The sequence below is a fragment of the Apium graveolens genome, chromosome 3, assembly GCF_009905375.1.
Source record: "Apium graveolens cultivar Ventura chromosome 3, ASM990537v1, whole genome shotgun sequence".
In the NCBI taxonomy this organism is placed as follows: domain Eukaryota; kingdom Viridiplantae; phylum Streptophyta; class Magnoliopsida; order Apiales; family Apiaceae; genus Apium; species Apium graveolens.
Window position 1 is genome coordinate 293,224,654 of NC_133649.1, and position 17,666 is coordinate 293,242,319.

At 38.0% G+C, this 17,666-nt stretch overlaps 1 protein-coding gene across 1 annotated transcript; it reads left to right on the forward strand.

Moving 5' to 3' along the window:
* Window positions 1–14,417: 14,417 nt before the first annotated feature.
* Window positions 14,418–17,583, forward strand: LOC141713611 (putative pectate lyase 4). The gene is made up of 5 exons (XM_074517110.1): window positions 14,418–14,804; window positions 15,634–15,985; window positions 16,071–16,281; window positions 16,379–16,447; window positions 17,143–17,583. The coding sequence occupies exons 1-5, from the start codon at window positions 14,555–14,557 to the stop codon at window positions 17,386–17,388; spliced, it is 1,128 nt and encodes a 375-aa protein (XP_074373211.1). The 5' UTR covers window positions 14,418–14,554; the 3' UTR covers window positions 17,389–17,583.
* Window positions 17,584–17,666: the final 83 nt, after the last annotated feature.

A 17,666-nucleotide genomic window follows, 5' to 3' on the forward strand; every position in this document is an offset into this window, starting at 1 on the left:
TCTTCCTTGATTTATTGGAAGAGATTCATGAAGAATTGGAAGCTTAAACTCCTAGGATATGTTTATCTAATCATCAAGAAGCTAAGGAATTTACCTTGGATTTGTTTATGAATTGAAGCTTAAATTCTTGAAATTTTTCTTCCTTGGAATGAAGAAAGCCGAGAGCAATGTTCTTGGGAGGGTGTTTTTATTTGTTGATTGTGGTGGAAAATGGAAGTTGAATGAGATATTTGGGTGGTTAATTGGATGATTAAAGTGAGTGGAGTGTGATTAAGCATGACATCACCTCGGTGACTTCAACATTTGCCACTTGTCATTACTTGGTGGTGGAAGCATCTTTTATTCTAATCCTTGATTAATTGCTTGATCATCATCCTTAATCCTTGCACTAATCTCTCTTGCATTACTTGTCGTTTAATTGTTTTACGACTCGTAAATCGTTTGAGGGATCATATCCGGGATCTTATTACTTGGGTTCACCTAAACCTTTCTCAATATTTTATATTCCTTTTATGATCCTCTCTTATAATCCTTGAATTTAAATCCTTTTAATCATGTTACCTTATACTCAATTCTTTCGGTATCTGGTAGATTTTCGGGAAAAATCAAAGTGTTCGAATTTGGATTCTGACGATCTTTACATACACTTATATACCATATGGAGTACTAATAAGATCTCAGAATAACAATAAAAGAAATCCTACATAGTGTGGCATAAAAAGTTTTCTTAATCAGCATAATCAGCAAAAATTCCAAAAATTGGGGTTATTACAGCTACCCTCTCCCCATCATCGACCAGTTAATAGACGCCACGGTCGGATACCAAGTACTTAGTTTTCTTGATGCTTTTTCTGGTTATAACCAAATTGCTATGAATGACAAAGATGTGTCCAATAAAGCGTTCACAACTCTGAAGGGAACCTATGCATATATTAAAATGCCCTTCGGACTTAAGAACGCTAAAGTCACATTTCAACGAATGGTGAACAAACTGTTCAAGGAATAGACAGGACGAAATATGGAGGCTTATGGGGATGATATGATCATGAAATCTTTGTTCCAAGACTATGCCGAAGACATGAGAGAATGCTTTGAGACTCTCCAAAGGAATAACATGAGTATTAATCCGAAAAGTTTCCATTCGGAGTGGAAAGTGGAAATTTTCTGGGTTACACGGTCAGTACCCGAGGAATAGATGTGAATCATGAGAAAATTGAAGCTGTTATCAATATGAAAGATCCAAATTACATCCGGGATATCCAGAAGCTAGTCGCCCGAATGGCATCCCTTCGGCGATTCATCTTCAGGTCAGCCGAGAAAGCACTCCTTTTCTTCGCCGTACTCAAGGGGTCGAAGAATTTTGAGTGGGGGCCTGAATGTCAAAAGGCATTTGAAGAAGTAAAGGAATATCTCACCAAGGCCCCACTCTTAATGAGACCTGATCCGAAGGAAACTCTTCGGCTCTACCTAGTTGTGTCCGACCGAACACTTGGAGCAGTTCTATTGAAAAACCATGAGGGAAATCAACATCATGTCTTCTACGTGTCCCATATCCTTAAGGATGCGGAAACAAGTTACCCCAATGCCGAGAAATTTGCATATGGGTTGGTCATGACCTCCCGAAAGTTGTGACATTATTTCTAAGAACGAATAGTTCAGGTCGTCACTGATAAGCCATTAAAAAAATTCTAACAAGGCCAGAAGTCTCGAGAAGGGTTGTAGCTTGGTCCATCGAGCTGAGAGAATATGACCTCGAGTTCATTCCCTGAACGGCGATCAAAGCTCAAGCACTGCAGATTTTATGGTCGAATGTACGTTCACAGGACCGAAGGACCTTGCACCTAAGAAACAACTCATTCGGATCCCGGGAAAATGAAAGCTTTTTATGGATGGTTCGGTTATCGGAAAGAAATGCGTGGCAGGCTTAATCTTCTTTAGTCCTGATGAGTTTGAAATATGCCAAGCTATTCGGTTCAAATTCCCCCTAACCAACAATGAATCAGGATATGAAGCCCTCTTAGCTGTAATGGAGTTGCTCGAAGCCTTGAAGCAAAGCACCTAAAGGAATTTACCGACTCCATGCTGGTAGTCAAACACTTCTCATGGGAATACGAACAAAGGGACCCCCATACGAAGGCCTATGCTGCTAAGGTAAAAGATTCATCTCTGTCATTTGTAACTTTTGAACTGAATCAGATAGGCAGGGAGAATAATAGTTAGGTAGACGCCCTATCCATGCTAGCTTCGGTTGAGACATAAAGCTTGACCGGTTCTATCTATCTCACTGAAGCCAAGACGCCTTCGATCAAAAGAAAAGACTATCTTGAAATACACCAAGGTGCCGATTGGATGACCGCAATTCAGAATTTTCTAGAAAAAAGGAATCCTCCCCCTAGACCAAAGGGAAGTTCTAAAAGTAAAGTATATGACATTAAGTTACACTATTGTCGGTGGAAGGATGTATCATCGCTTGGCCACTCAGCCCCTTCTGAGATGTTTGAATCCAGAATAGCAGCAACAGGCTTTGGAGACAGTGCATGAAGGGATTTCTGGAGAACATTTGACTGGTCTGTTCCTTGCCTTTAAGATCCTTCAGCAAGGGCTCTTTTGGCCGACTTTGCGAGCCGATGCGAGTGAATATGCAAAGAAATGTAAGCAGTATCAGTTATTCGTCACAATTTTGAAGCAGCCACCAGAAGAAATGGCCTCGGTTCTCAGCCCAATACCATTTGCCTTGTGGGTCGTAGATATAGTCAGCATTCTTCTTACTAGCACAATATATGCAAAATATTGCATCATAGCCCTCGACTACATGACTAAGTGGGTAGAAGACAAGCCACTTTCGGCCATAACCGAAGAAGCGGCCAAAAAATTCTTCCTTGAGCAAATAATTCTAAGGTTCGGAATCCCGAAGACATGTGTTTCATACAATGGCACACAGTTCACTGGAAATAAATTCTGAAAGTTTCTGCATCACTTTGGGGTCCAGCAGAAGTTCAGTTCAGTTGCACATCCCCAAGGAAATGGGGCGATTGAAGCGGCCAACAATATAATCTTTCAAGGAATCAAGAAATGTTTGGGCGAGGCCAAGGGAAGATGGGACGAAGAGTTACCCTGCGTGTTATGGGCTTACCGAACAACGCCCAGATCTTCCACCGGGGAAACTCCCTTCAGACTGACATATGGAACAGATGCCCTCGTTCCGGTTGAAGTCGGTTAAGAATCTTATAGAATAGAAGTCTATAATGTGGAAGTCAATAACTTCGGATTAAGGGCGAATGTAGATTTACTGGAAGAAGAAAGGGAAGCTGCCCATCAAAAAAATGTAAAGTACCTACTGTAGGCTGCCCAACACTACGATTCGGGTATCAAGAAAAGGTTATTTGGCGTTGGTGATTTGGTCCTACGGGAATTAGCTGCATCCATGCCAACAAGACAAGTGAAGCTTCAGCTAAACTGGGAAGGACCTTACAAAGTGATTGAGGTCGTTCGCCCAGGAACATACAAGCTGAAAAAACTGGCCGGAGAAGCCATCAAAAACTCTTAGCATGCAAGTCGCCTTCAGAAATTTTATCAGTAAGAAAATTTTCTTTTATTTCCCTTTTTGTAATTCATTTCGAACTCTACGCGAAACGTGTAAAAACTTAATGATCAATAAAAGACACTTCCTTCGCACAATTATATTTATGACAAATTGAGCGGGGGAACGATAATTATCTAAGGGTGATCCCGAAGAAGATAAACCCTTCGCCCACCCATTTGATTGACTTACACAAAAGGATGAATGATCATTGACTAAGGGCAATCTTAAAAAGAGTAATGTCCTTCGCCCTATGATCAGTGTTTTAAAAATCGTTAATCGGACCTAATCGATAGAGGTACCGATTAGCGATTAATCTGTAATTCGGGGATTAATCAGAATAATTAATCGGATCAAAAATCGTTAGTATTTTAATATATAATAAAACATATATTATTTACATAAATAATATCAAAATATTTCATGCTAACGAACAATTTTTACAGGGCACCCAAACTATGGCTCATGGGAAATGAGTCAAACGACATGTAATCCACTTTGTTTGAAGCTTCAGCCTACTTTCAAGTTTCATACATGTATATGTAGCCAACAACCCTCTTTTTAACAATAATATATATATATATATTCCAAAGTATGTCCGACTAATCTAGAAGCCCCTAACCTATCACCGAACTATCCATGTGTTCGCACCTTTAAGGTCCTTCGCCAAATCTTCTTCTTCCATCACTGATATCTGCGTAATTGTTTTATTTGGGGTTGGTATATCATCATCTTCTCCGGCAACGTTACGACATAATTTCTTTCATTTTATATATGCAACTCCAAAATTGTAATTTCATCTTCCTCTACAGCTTCCAAGCTTGTAAACTATCTAGCAAAATCATCATCGACTTCTTCCATTTTTTTCATCTTCCCGTATCCCTTGACTTTTAATCTGACTTTTCCGATTTTGACCGATTTTGATTGAAAAACATTTTTCAAGGCGATTATCCATTATCAGATCGGTAGCTTGCCAATTCTCGATTACACGACCGATTAATCGGAGTAATCGGTGATGTTTATAACACTGCCTATGATTGTTATAATAACTATAACTGGGAATTAATGAGATTAGAGTGAACGAAGAATGTCTAAGGGCAATCCTAAAAAAGACATTACCCTTCGTCCTTTCCCTGACAAAATTTAATTTATGTTAAGTACACATAATGCTGAAGGAACGAAGAAGATCTTGTCTAAGGGCGATTTTGAAGAATACAAGCCCTTCGTCCTCAATTTCAAAATTTTAGACCTAAAATTTTGAAGTAAACCTTAGGAGCGAAGAAGGTCTCATCCAAGGGTGATCACAAAGAAGACAAGCCCTTCCTCTCCCAGGTTAAATCTAACACTTAAAGTTTTACTTAAAATTCTCTAAGTACAATTTTTGACCGATGAAACGAAGGAGGACTCACCTAGGGGAAATCCCGAAGAAGGCCGGCCATCCCCTTATTCCATCACCCAAAAGGATAACCTCTTCAGTGTTAACGGCCCAAGGTTTCCTTACGGGCTAAAAAATTGCTCCCTTAACACTCGGGGCCAAAGATAAATATTGTATAAAATTGCCAAGGCTAATGTAAAGCCGAAGATGTAATAAAAACAAGGCCGAAGACATGGCAAAAAAGTAAACTGCTAAGTCAAAATAAAGCATGACAGAAATGAAAATGCCGAAAAAAGATACTATAACAAAGGCCCAAAGGCAAGTAAGGTACAAAGCCCGAAGGCAAATAAGTACGAAGCCCGAAGGCGAGAGTATCAACTACAAATAAAAATGAAAATTACAAGTCAAAGAATCTAAGGCTGAGGGTCTTCATCGGAGAGCTCTTCATTTTCACCGGAGGAGACCGCAAAAGCTTCTACGGTCGCCCGACCTATGGGATCTTCCAGGCCGTTATCCAACAACTGCATATAATCCCAGCCAAGGCCGTGAGCCTTTTCCAGGATATAATTAGTGCTGAACTGGAAGCAGCGCTCTTTAGTCTGATCCAGCTGTTTCTTCGTCTTACGAAGCTCCTTGCGAGACTTTTTCAGTTGACCATTCCGATGGGCGATCATTCTATTCTTCCGGTTCCAGATCCCCCTCTAGCCGCCGCCTGTCATCCTGCAGCACAGTAGCTTGGCCGACCAGAGTGTCTTTCTGCGGCTGAACTCTTTGGAGCTCCTCCTCGACTGTAGTGGCCCTTCGCTCCATCTCCTTCACCTCAGCCATACGACCTTGCATGTCCCGAACCTTGTTTGCAACAGCAACAAGCCTGCCCCAAAAAATATATACATGGGCCAAATAAATCCGAAGGAGTAAGAATATGAAAGGAACAAGAAAAACTAAAAGCATAAAACTTATAATGGACAGAAACGAGATGAGCTCCGTGCAGGCTTCGGCAGGGGATGCTGCCGCATACAAGGACCGATCGGCAGGGAGCTGAAGCCCGTCAAAAAGGTCTGAAGCCACCTCCTTCGTAGCCTCCATAACCGGGTAGATCGTATGGTCGGACATCAGAATAGCCCATTCGGGAGCATAGGTCTGAACGATCCCATCACGGCCACGAAGCCCTTTACTCGAAACCCCCTCACAAATGAACTCCAGTTCGTCTCCCTGGTCATCCTCTTAAGCTGGCGGGGCTTGCTAAAGTAGGATCGCCCTCTTAGCCTCAGTCTCCTCCTCCACAGCCGAAGGGTCTGGAACGACCTTTTTTCCGGCCGCCTTAGCCTTCTCTGCTTCCTCTGCAGCTCTCTTCTTAGCTACCTTAACCTTCTTCCGCTCGATCAAAGCTTCCATGGAAGATACCAAAAAAGAAACACAGGAGAAGGATTAGTACAAGATAAAACTACCAAATACACAATGCATAACGGCAGAATGAAGATAAAGAAACAGTTATGCAAATATAAAGAAATACAAAGGTAAAAGGCAGCTACCCCCACCCCATAAATTGAGTATCCAGTCCTTGTCCCAAACTTATCGTGGTCGAGCTTGTCTACCTTGGCATCAACTAAGGACACATATAAATCCTTCTCTTCGTCGCTAAAACTCGGCATCAGAAGCGTTGAAGGATTGACCTCATGCCACACCAAGATCTCGGCTAGCTTCGGCCCACTGATGAAGCACCAATGAGTGTGGGTGGTCTTATTACTGGATTGTGTTGCCTTCCAGTCCGCTCGGCCAGCCCGACGATCAATGTTATAAAAACCTGGGCTCTTCGGGTTCCTACGAAAGTCGTAGTGGAACCAAAAGAGTCGGGTGAGCGGCTGAATACCGTCCTTGAGGCATCGGTTGTGGAAGCAGTTGATGTGGATGAACCCGTTCGGGTCCATCTGCCCCAGCGCGATCTTCATCTTGCTGAAAAGCCGCCTGAGAATCTTCAACAGAGAAATTCTGAAGCGGTATTTAAAAGCCGCTTCAAAGATACCCATGGCACAATCTCCGTAGTCCTTCGATACACCCAGAGTGTCATAAATCCTCTCGTCTCCTTTTGCGGCATACAACCAGTAGTAGCCTCGGGGGACAGAATAGTCAAAATACATCTGCCCCACTCTCTCTGTTGACAACTCTGAACAGTTATTGGCCGCAGGGTATGCCGCATGAGAGTCGAAGATATCCCTCCCCGTTCGCTCAGGTCGGGAGGTAGAAGTCCCCGCAAGGGTGTTCGCTCGGTCCATATCCCTATATTCGAGAATAAAGAGACAAATTAGTCCATGTACTCGGATAACCGACAAATAAAAAATTAAAGGACAAGGGGCTGAGTACATGTCCTGAGACCGAACGAATGACTCTAAAAAAAAGTGCCTAGAGTCGGCTCCCGAAGGATGTTCTACAAACAAGGTTTCCCGAAGGAAGTTCTTGCTCGCAGAACCCTTCGCATGCCATCTTTGAACTCAACAGGAAAAGTAGAAGGAAAAACCGAACACTCTGGTTCGGCTCCCAAAGATTGTCCTACAGCCAAAACCCCCCGAAGAGAGTTCTTGCCCAAGAACACATCACATGTCCTCTTTAAACCCAGTTGGTGCCCCAAAAAGAAAGAAAAACAACCCAGCAAAACCACCTACTATCTACCCAGAAACACCTCCTACACAAACATACAAACCAAAAGAAAAGAACCGGAAAACACTAAGAACAAAGACCAAAGGAAAAGTATGCATGTAAGAAGAAATACTTCGAGTAAAATGTAAATAAGCATGGAAAATACTTACTGATTTGAAGATGCTGCTTTACTGGAATAAGATCATTGGGGAAATTGGAGTTGTTGTTGCCCGTGTTAGAAAATGTGGAGAGTGTTTTGATTGTTGGGTGGGAGTAAAAGTAAAATGAAGTGGCTGTGAAATAAATATATATAGGAGCCTAAAACCCAAACGTTTGGGTGCAGAAAACCATCCATGGGACACTTTGAAATCGATGACCCAGATGGAAATGGTTGGAATTCAACGGCTAAGATGGTGCCATAAAATGACATGAGGGACAGTTGTCCCCATCAATGCACCCACGATGCATCAAGATGGGAAACACTGAAGGATCGTTCTAGGTTTCCTCACCCCAAGATGGGTCGAGATTGATGTCCATCGACTAATCTAAGGCCCATCGACTAATCTAAGGCCCGACCGAAGGACAGGGACATGTTAGTTATGGTCCCAGCAAGGCCCAATGAACGAAGGCCCATTGGATGACTAAACTATTGGGTCGAAGGCCCAATGTGCTCATGGACCGAAGGCCCACTATGACCAAACCATTCTTACAAAGTATCAAAATATCCCCTTAAATCACGCCTCCAATATTCGTCCATATTTTACGCATAACGGACGAACATTCAATGCAAGTTTTGGTACGTATAAATACACCCAGGAAAGTAATAAATAGACAATTGAACACACACTCTCTCTATTTTCTTGTACTCCTAAACCCATTCTACATTCATATTACTTATTCTCGCATCAGAGGTGAATCGGGGGAACAATCCCTCGCATTCTCTTCCTTTTCAGGTCGCAACCGAAGGGCGTTCTTGGCAGGTCGAAGGCTGTTCTTGCATACCGAAGGAATCTGGGCGTAATATGGATATTACACGACTTTATATAGGACTATATAGAAAGATCTAGACATTTACTTAAATTCTAGACTTCAAGAGACTCGCTAGAACATTTTATAGATGGTTCTAGATGATACATGTTTGTAAACCAATACATTGAATAATATAGAAAATAAAAATACATGACCTTAATTTTTTTATATATATCTAGATGAATCTACAAACATCTAATGCATATATCAATAGTTAAAATTATAATTAAACAAGCTCAGTGGACTCGTAGAGTTCTTGAATCTCTTTTCTTGGATCCACTTGTTTTCATCTATATACAACCCTAGAAACAAAAAAATGAACTTCACACACACATAAGTTGGATGTAAATCAGAATATGACGAGTCCAAGTTATGCCAGAAATGTGAATGATTGTTGTAATATTATCTCTCTTTCTCTTTTTTCATGATCCTAAGAGCATCCGCAGTGTTGAAAAAAAATAAGGCCAGTTCCCACCTCGGGAAGTTAAAAGAGGACTTGGGCAGATAAAAGAAGGTCACATGCATTGTGCAGCAACAAAATACCTGTCATGTGGTCACCATAGAGGCCATGGCCAACTGAGAACGCACACATTTCAAAATTAAATTATGTCCCACTAACTTTCTTTTCTAGCTTTTTATCTAAGAGCAGGTTACCGTTTTTTTGTATAATTAGTAAAATAGACGTTAATTTTATAACGGCTAAATTAATATCCATTGCTATTTTTAGCATATAAATAGTACATCATTTTGATTCACTTCATACTCCATATTTCATCTTTCTAATTTTTTTTTCTCTCAACAATTTTTCTATTGCCAAATTATGAATCATAATAATTTTCAATCTTCAAATTCGCAAAATTCAAACTCCAATTATCAAAACCCAAATTTAAATTTTCCATTCCAATTCCCAAATCCGTATTTTCCATTTGTTCAAAATCCTATTGTGGAAAATACTCAATTTTCAAACATACAAAATCGAAATTTTAATTCTCCAATTCCCAATTCTTCTTTTTCAATTCCAAATAATTTATTTCCATATACTCAAAATTCTCAAATGTATCCATTTCCACATTTCCAAATTTTACAACATCACACCCACAATTCAAAAACAACCAGACGCCAATTAATGTTGAAGATTCTCCACGTTTGCAATTTTTTACTTTTAGTAATAGAGACGTTATAGATTTAAACAACAATAATGTTGAAGTTGAAGATATACGAGAAAGCAGTGTTCAATGGAAATGGGAGGAAGATAAACTTTTAATTAGTGCTTGGTTAAATGTCTCAACTGATCCACGTCCACAAGGTGAGAAGAGAAAGTTATTTTCTAAATATCAGGAAGGTCAACGAAAAGATGTTGAACGAGCATTTGGTGTATTGCAGTCTCATTTTGCAATTGTGTGGCCCTGCGTGATTCTGGGATAAAGGAGATCTGGGTAGAATAATGAGAGCATGCATCATACTGCACAATATGGTTGTGGAGGATGAAAGAGACACATATGCTACACCATTTGGTTATCTACCAGTTTACGATGACACAACAAATGGAATACCACAACCAAATTTAGGCGAGGAGCCTTTTATTCCGTATGAAAACTATATCGAAAGAACTATCCAGATTCGCGATCGAGTAAAATATCGTCAACTGCAGACTGACTTGGTGGAGCACATCTCGGAATTTCACAATTCCCGTTAAATTATTTGATTTTTTTTATAATTATGTTGTTCTTGTAATTTTTTTAATTTTATGTCATTTGTTTAAATTTATGATATATATTTTATATTTAAATTAATCTAAGTTAGAGAAAATAGATTTTATTAATTTTAATAATTTACTAACCAAAATATTATAGATCATAATTTAAGTTTAACTTGTAAAATTGTGGAACCAAATATTTAAAAAAGTAATGTTTAAAAAACAAAATTGGCCACCAACCCGTTGGAGCAATTTGGCCAAGTATTTGTAATGCCCTGCATTTCCACAGTGTCAATTTTGTGGGGTACGTAAACAGGGGCAGGGGGTCTTCGGCGTTGGTGTTGCTCTAATGAACTTCACCATAAAATTTCATCTTAGCTCAGACTCCTACCATTGGGTGTTCTGACGATATTCGTAAAGGTACAAATATTGCATCCAATTTATGACTACATCGCCACAACTATATAAAAGTAGGAAAAAATAGTGGTGCAAAGTACTATAAATAAATGCCAACCACATCAACTTAATAATTACCTTCAAAACAACCATGCTTTCAGATATTATCTTCCCCTCTTACTTTTATCTGCAACATAACTGCAACTAATAACGTGAACAGTCCGATGGTAGACCACCACGTCTATTTCAAATTCGTCCATCAGTAACTGGGAAAATAGTGCTAGCAGCCATTGACAATGGCTAGTGAGTTGGTAGCACTGAGGAGCCCTGCCCCGTGAAGCTTCTGGAATACATTAATACATATTATGTTCTTTTAATTTAGTATTTCATGACTTACATTCCGTATTACATTCTAAAACATACTTCTGGATGAAGAATAGTAGTACATAAAGTGTCAAATAAAACACAATATACATTCGTCCAAGACTTTTTGACTTGCATCTTAAATATTTTCCAGATACATTTTTGATAACAGGAAGTAGAATAAACTAAATCTAATGTCCATATACAAGTTTTAAGCTATCCAGTTAATTTTAATCAACATTGTGTTCCGATAAACTCTTTGTTTTATCCAGGAAATTTGGACACAAATTTGACCAAAAAATATTAGAAAAGAATTGCAGTGACAAATTTATATACAACAAGCCATTTTTTTAGCTCTGATACTATTTGGCACGTGGTACACTTTTCTTAAGTTGGCGCACTTTACTAAAACCTATAAATTGCTTTACGTGCTACTAGTAATGCACTTTTTTTGCTTAATACTGTATAATTTTTTAAGAAAATACATTATAAATGGACAAGAAATAGTTAGAATAACCTCTGCTCAATTTTATCTTGAGAGCAATGTGTAAATCTGTATTACCAAAAATATGGGTAGAATATAATATCTGAATCTTTTTAGAAGAAGTAGTTACCAAGTACCAATCTTTCTGATGCATTAATGCTGCAACAGTGTTTATATACTCATGTCGTGCATTTAAATGTAAATCATTCTTCATTCCTACCCATTGACCTTCATACGTTGTACTCACATTTTGAAAACTATTTGTGCCATCTTGAAACTGCAGACACGAATTGAGTCGAATTTGATTGGGCGATTATTTTTTTACATATAGGCCAGGGTGACAAAAATCAACACGACCTGAAACCTGACATGAAAATGACACGGAAAAGTATATATTAGAGTTGGGTTTCTTATTTCGAGTCGACTTCGGATTGACATAAAACTAACCTAAAAAGATCGGGTTAATTTCGGGTTGACCCGAAATTAATCTGAAATATATAAACACATGTTTAACACATATATCATTCACCCTATTATATATCTAGGCCATGTATTTTGGCGTAACAAGCCTAATAAAATTTATAATGCATTTGATAGTCACATGTGAAGTTAATTATAATCCAACTTCTAAATCCCATATTATCTTTATTTTAACATCCGCTACTCATCTTATCACATATGCCCCTTTTCATCTATTTTTTTCTCATTTTCTATCTTCTCTCTTAATTAAGTATGTTTTACTTAATTTTTATCGATCTACAAACATGTTGAAGTCTGGACTTTGTTATTAAACTGATGATGAATTGAATATCTTGTTTGTATACATACATAGTTTGAATGAATGCATGTATATGCGTGAGTGCAAGTTTTTATCTTCATCCCCATTTCATATTCTTTAAGAGACACTATAGATTTACTGAAATTGAGTTCTAGTCATTTTTTTTCAAGGATTTCTAGTTGCTTTAAAATTGAGATTAATTCACTTTTTTTATTATGGCTCAGATTGGGTTAAAATGACCCATTTGTACTGCATGTCAGGGCGGGTCAAGTTCAAGTAAAGTATGCATTTCACATGTCGGGTTCGTGTTTAATTATTTGACATGTTTCTGGTCGTATCGAGTTCAAGTAGATCTAAAAATTAGATTGGGCACAGTCAACCCGACACAAACCAACAATATATGACATTATGTTATTGTTTCATTCAAGGCATACACCAAGTGTTGGAACTGTTAAGTGACCAGTCGCTCTAAAACCTCAAGTTTTGGAGGAAGACCTTTTTCAGGATCTTATATTAGTACTATAACATTCCCCCTCACTCGAAAGTGAATGTTTGGGGTGCCAGGGAGTCGATCCTGAGTTCTTCCGTCAACATGAGTTCTGATACCATGTTAAGGAAGCCATGTTCTAAAAACTTGAGGTATTGGAGTAAGAAACTTTTCAGGATCTTATATTAGTAAATAATATGAACCAGTTTTCTGTGTGAACGGTTATCAGCGACGACCTACAGTTTGACCTACAAGAAAATGAATGCAAGAAATTATCTGTGAGGAATTATCCCCTCGATTCACCTCTTGTATGATAATGAGTTAAACTGATTTTGGTAGTTTTAAATGAACACGAGAGCTATACGAATATTATGAGAGTGTGTGTAAAGTGCTTCAAACTTTGTTACCATATTAACATCATCCTCCAATATTACTTTCATGAGTAAAGTACATTATGTGTACGTGCAGTGTAGTATGTGTGTAAGATCACTTGGGATACTGAACTTTAAAAATCATCATTTTATGTACTTGTACGTCTAACATTTTTGTAATTTGTCTACCTCCGTCAAATCAGTCTAACTCCGTTAATTTTTGGGAGGGTATTTTAACCTTTTTATATCTATATCCTTCCTCAAGCTCATATTCACCATAGATTTCAATTATAACTATTAGGGTTAGGGTTACAAACTTTGTACATAAGATCATTCGATGATTTTGAGCTTATCTGAAAAGAAAAACACCACGCATTCGTAGTCAAATTGAAGCTCTAGAAGAGCTCTATTAGAATTTTGCATTCAATCATTTGAAAAGTTAATAAATCTCAAAATCTGATTATAGAGTTCATGTTTGAAAATTGAAGGTTTTTTGTTTCTAGAAGTTTTTCATTGATTTTGATCTCATGGGTAGCTGTATCTCCTCATTTGCAATCGATTCTACATAAATTTGTAGTTTTCGTATCCGATTTTGACATAATTGGAAATTGAATGTTGACCGGAAAATTCTCGAGGTTTCCGGGTTATTTGGCTTGTTTTGATGATAGTTGATAGCTAATGATTACTATAACAGTTAGGTTAGATGTTGTAAGAGTTTGCTTGTGTAATTACTTGTCGAATCCGTGTTGTTCTGAGCCCCAGAGCCTCGCCGAAATTCGACCAAAATGGTTGCAGGTCGACTGATTTATGAGTTCTATATATAATAAAGAAATGATTGATTTGCCCTTTAAAAAGTACCGACATTAGGAGGATTTGACAGAAATATAAAAAATTCCTAAAACGTTTTAAATACAAGCACATAAAATTGAGAATTTTTATAACTTCATATCCCAAATAGGTTGACACACATAATACACGTAGATAAGATACACTTTACTCTGCTTTCATTATACACTTTACTCTAATTTCATTAATTAAGCTACTAGTGCACAAAAAGTGCATATTAGGTTCCCCATGCCCATTTGTGTTTTTTTTTGTCATTTAAATTTAAAAATCATTTCACAAATTGTTTAATTCTTTTCTTAATGGAAGAGGAACTAGGAATTAAGAAGCATATCCTCCTCCTTTTCTACCGGATAGAAAACGCAAAAAACAGTAAAACAACTGTTACAGGATGATCAGAAGTAAAACCAATGTGTCGGTGGTTACTAGAAACCCGAAATTAATGTAAACAATAAACCAAACACCCAAAACATCAGTTCAGTTTCCACTTTCCATTATTAAACATCATCAATATATAAATGGGAAATCATCACGGGCGTACTTCAAAAGCACATCGCAAGAACCATTACATCATTCCCAGCAGCTCAGCTCCGGCCCATAATACCCCACCATCCTCTAGCTCAGCTCCCACCACCAACATGGGCTTGTCTCTTCCTTATGCTCATGTTGACTCCCATTTGCGTGCTCTCGCTGGCCAAGCTGAGGGTTTTGGTCGTTGCGCCATTGGTGGGCTTCACGGTCATCTCTATCATGTCACCACCCTCGCAGGTTTTGTCCTTTATTTATGTGAATTATTGTTAGTATGGTTTTTAATGATTAGGGTTATGTGTTTCGGAGTGAACGAGAATCGTACCCAGAACCTGGTACCGTGGGATGACAGGAGATAACGTGTGAATGTTTGTTGTTGTTTTTGAATTTTAATGTTATGTGGTCTTGTTGTTGAAGACTTGTGTTTGGAAATATGATTTAAGTACTAAGTGGATGATTAATTGGGGATTGATCATTGAAATTGTTTGATCTTTCTTTGTTAAAATCATTACTGAATTGAAGTTAGGGGAAATTTATAAGTTTTGTATGTACTAACTTTTTAGTCAGGGTTAGTGAGGCTGTATTGTCTGGTTAGTTATTAATTTGATCATACGTTTGAATTAGAAAAAAGGGCCGTTTAACTCAACAATGGCCGAATGGCATGACTTTGATCCTATGAAGTTAAATTTGCATAAACAATGTGGCATGTAAGGTGGTTTCTCAACGATATCAAATATACACAACTCATTATCTATGTGGATTGGGGAGGGACAATAAGGAGGTGTTGAAATTGTTGATCGAAATTGGGAATGGGAATAAATTTGAATCCCATTGGTCTAGTAAGTTATGCATTCATTCCAATCAATCAAATTCTTTAACCAAACATCAATAGACATGAATGAGATTTCCTTTCCCCTGATCTGGATCCACTAACCTTGAGCCATATGCCCTCAATATATAATGTGCTCATTTTCTTTCACGGGATGGAATTTAGCTATAGGTATAAATTGATTAAGGTGTAGTAGGTTAATTTTTATACTATGAGAATTTACTATATGAATTCCGCCAGATGATGGGCCTGGATCACTTCGTGATGGATGCCGCAAAAAGGAACCTCTCTGGATCGTTTTCGAAGTTTCAGGCACGATTGAGCTCTCCTCTTACTTGAATGTATCATCGCATAAGACTATAGATGGTCGCGGCCAAAAGATTAAGCTTACTGGAAAAGGCTTGAGACTGAAGGAATGTGAACATGTAATCATATGCAACTTAGAGTTTGAAGGGGGTAGGGGACACGATGTGGATGGTATTCAAATCAAACCTAATTCAAAACATATATGGATTGACCGCTGTAGCCTTCGTGATTATGATGATGGTCTGATTGATATCACAAGAGGAAGCACAGATATTACTATTTCACGGTGAATTAATATACTCTGTTACAAAGTTGCTCTTTTCTTTCTTTTCCATAGTAATATATACTCATCGTCTATATTTTGTGTTCAGATGTCATTTCTCTCAGCATGACAAGACAATGCTCATTGGAGCAGACCCTTCTCACACTGGTGACAGATGTATTCGTATTACCATACACCACTGCTTTTTCGATGGGACCCGACAGCGGCATCCTCGTGTTAGATTTGGGAAAGTTCATCTGTACAATAACTACACTAGAAACTGGGGAATATATGCTATCTGTGCTAGTGTAGAATCGCAGGTTCTCTATTTTTCAATATCTAAATTGTCTTTTTTGGAACTTTTTAAAAAATAATTATGTCTACCCAGTTTCACTTGAAAAACATACATTTCTTCAGATATACTCGCAATGCAATATTTACGAAGCTGGACAAAAGAAGGTAGCATTCAAATATCTTACTGAGAAGGTATACAATGTGTTCTTACTTCTTTAGCATTCAGTTTTGCTTCATGTGATCATTTTTTTTATTGTAAAGGTTACTAATATAGTAATAGTAAACACAATTTTGTTTAAGATGTTTCTGCAGTCTGGCTTCAATACCTTATTTCCATTTTCATTATCATTTGCTTTCATGCTGAGAATTATCAAAATCTCGTGGTTACTTTTTGTAAATATTCTAACATAAAAGATGGTTTATTGATAGTTCCTTTTTGTTTTAAAAAATCAGTGTCAAACCGTTAGTCTTACCATCTAATGACTTCAAAAGATCAATGATTATTTATTTGTCCCTTGCTCGGTTAAGCGTGATTAAATTATGTCTTTGGTTCAGTTTGTACAACTTTTTCAGTTTTGTTAATTGACTTCAACATATATAATATCAATTTTACGTTTATAATATTTTTTTTAGATTTAGCATCCTACACCTAAGTCCTCCTATTTGCATATTCGTAGAATTTATGTATCCCTGCATTACACACCTTGTAATCTTGCTTCTTAGATTTATATGGTCATTCATCAGAAGATCCTTTAGCTAAGCAGTGTCCTACCTCTATGTTAATTCCTTCCAAAATTGCCAATTTACTGCATGTGAAATTTATAAATGAATGCTTGTATTTTAAGGATGGACCCTGTCTCTCACTCTTATTGTTGGTTGCTTTCTAGGCTGGTGACAAGGAAGAACCAAGTTCTGGCTGCATCATATCGGAAGGAGACTTGTTTGTAACAGGAACCCAAGCAGGCCTACAGAACGCGGCAGCCCAACAGACCACGTTTCATCCTTCAGAATTCTACCCTACCTGGACAACTGAACCTCCAACAGATTCTCTAAAGCAAGTTCTTCAGCACTGTACCGGATGGCAATCTGTACAGCGACCAGCTGATCAGTCAGCGGCTGCTAAGCAACAATAAACGCACAACGATTGACCCTTCAAACTCAGTTGCCTAAAAGTTGTAAAAGCAACTTAAGAATTCAGTTTACAGAATAAAACCCTGTCAAGTTCTATCATTAGTAGTGAAAGAATTACGAGTCAGAAACTTTCTACGTAAATGTTTGTAACTTCAATTTTACGAAGATCTGCATTTATATAAACCCTGTTAAATATCGATGAATTGTATAGTTGATAGTGGTTATGCCAGACTCTGTCCACACAATAAAACGCTTTATTGTGATTACATGTTCTATAATG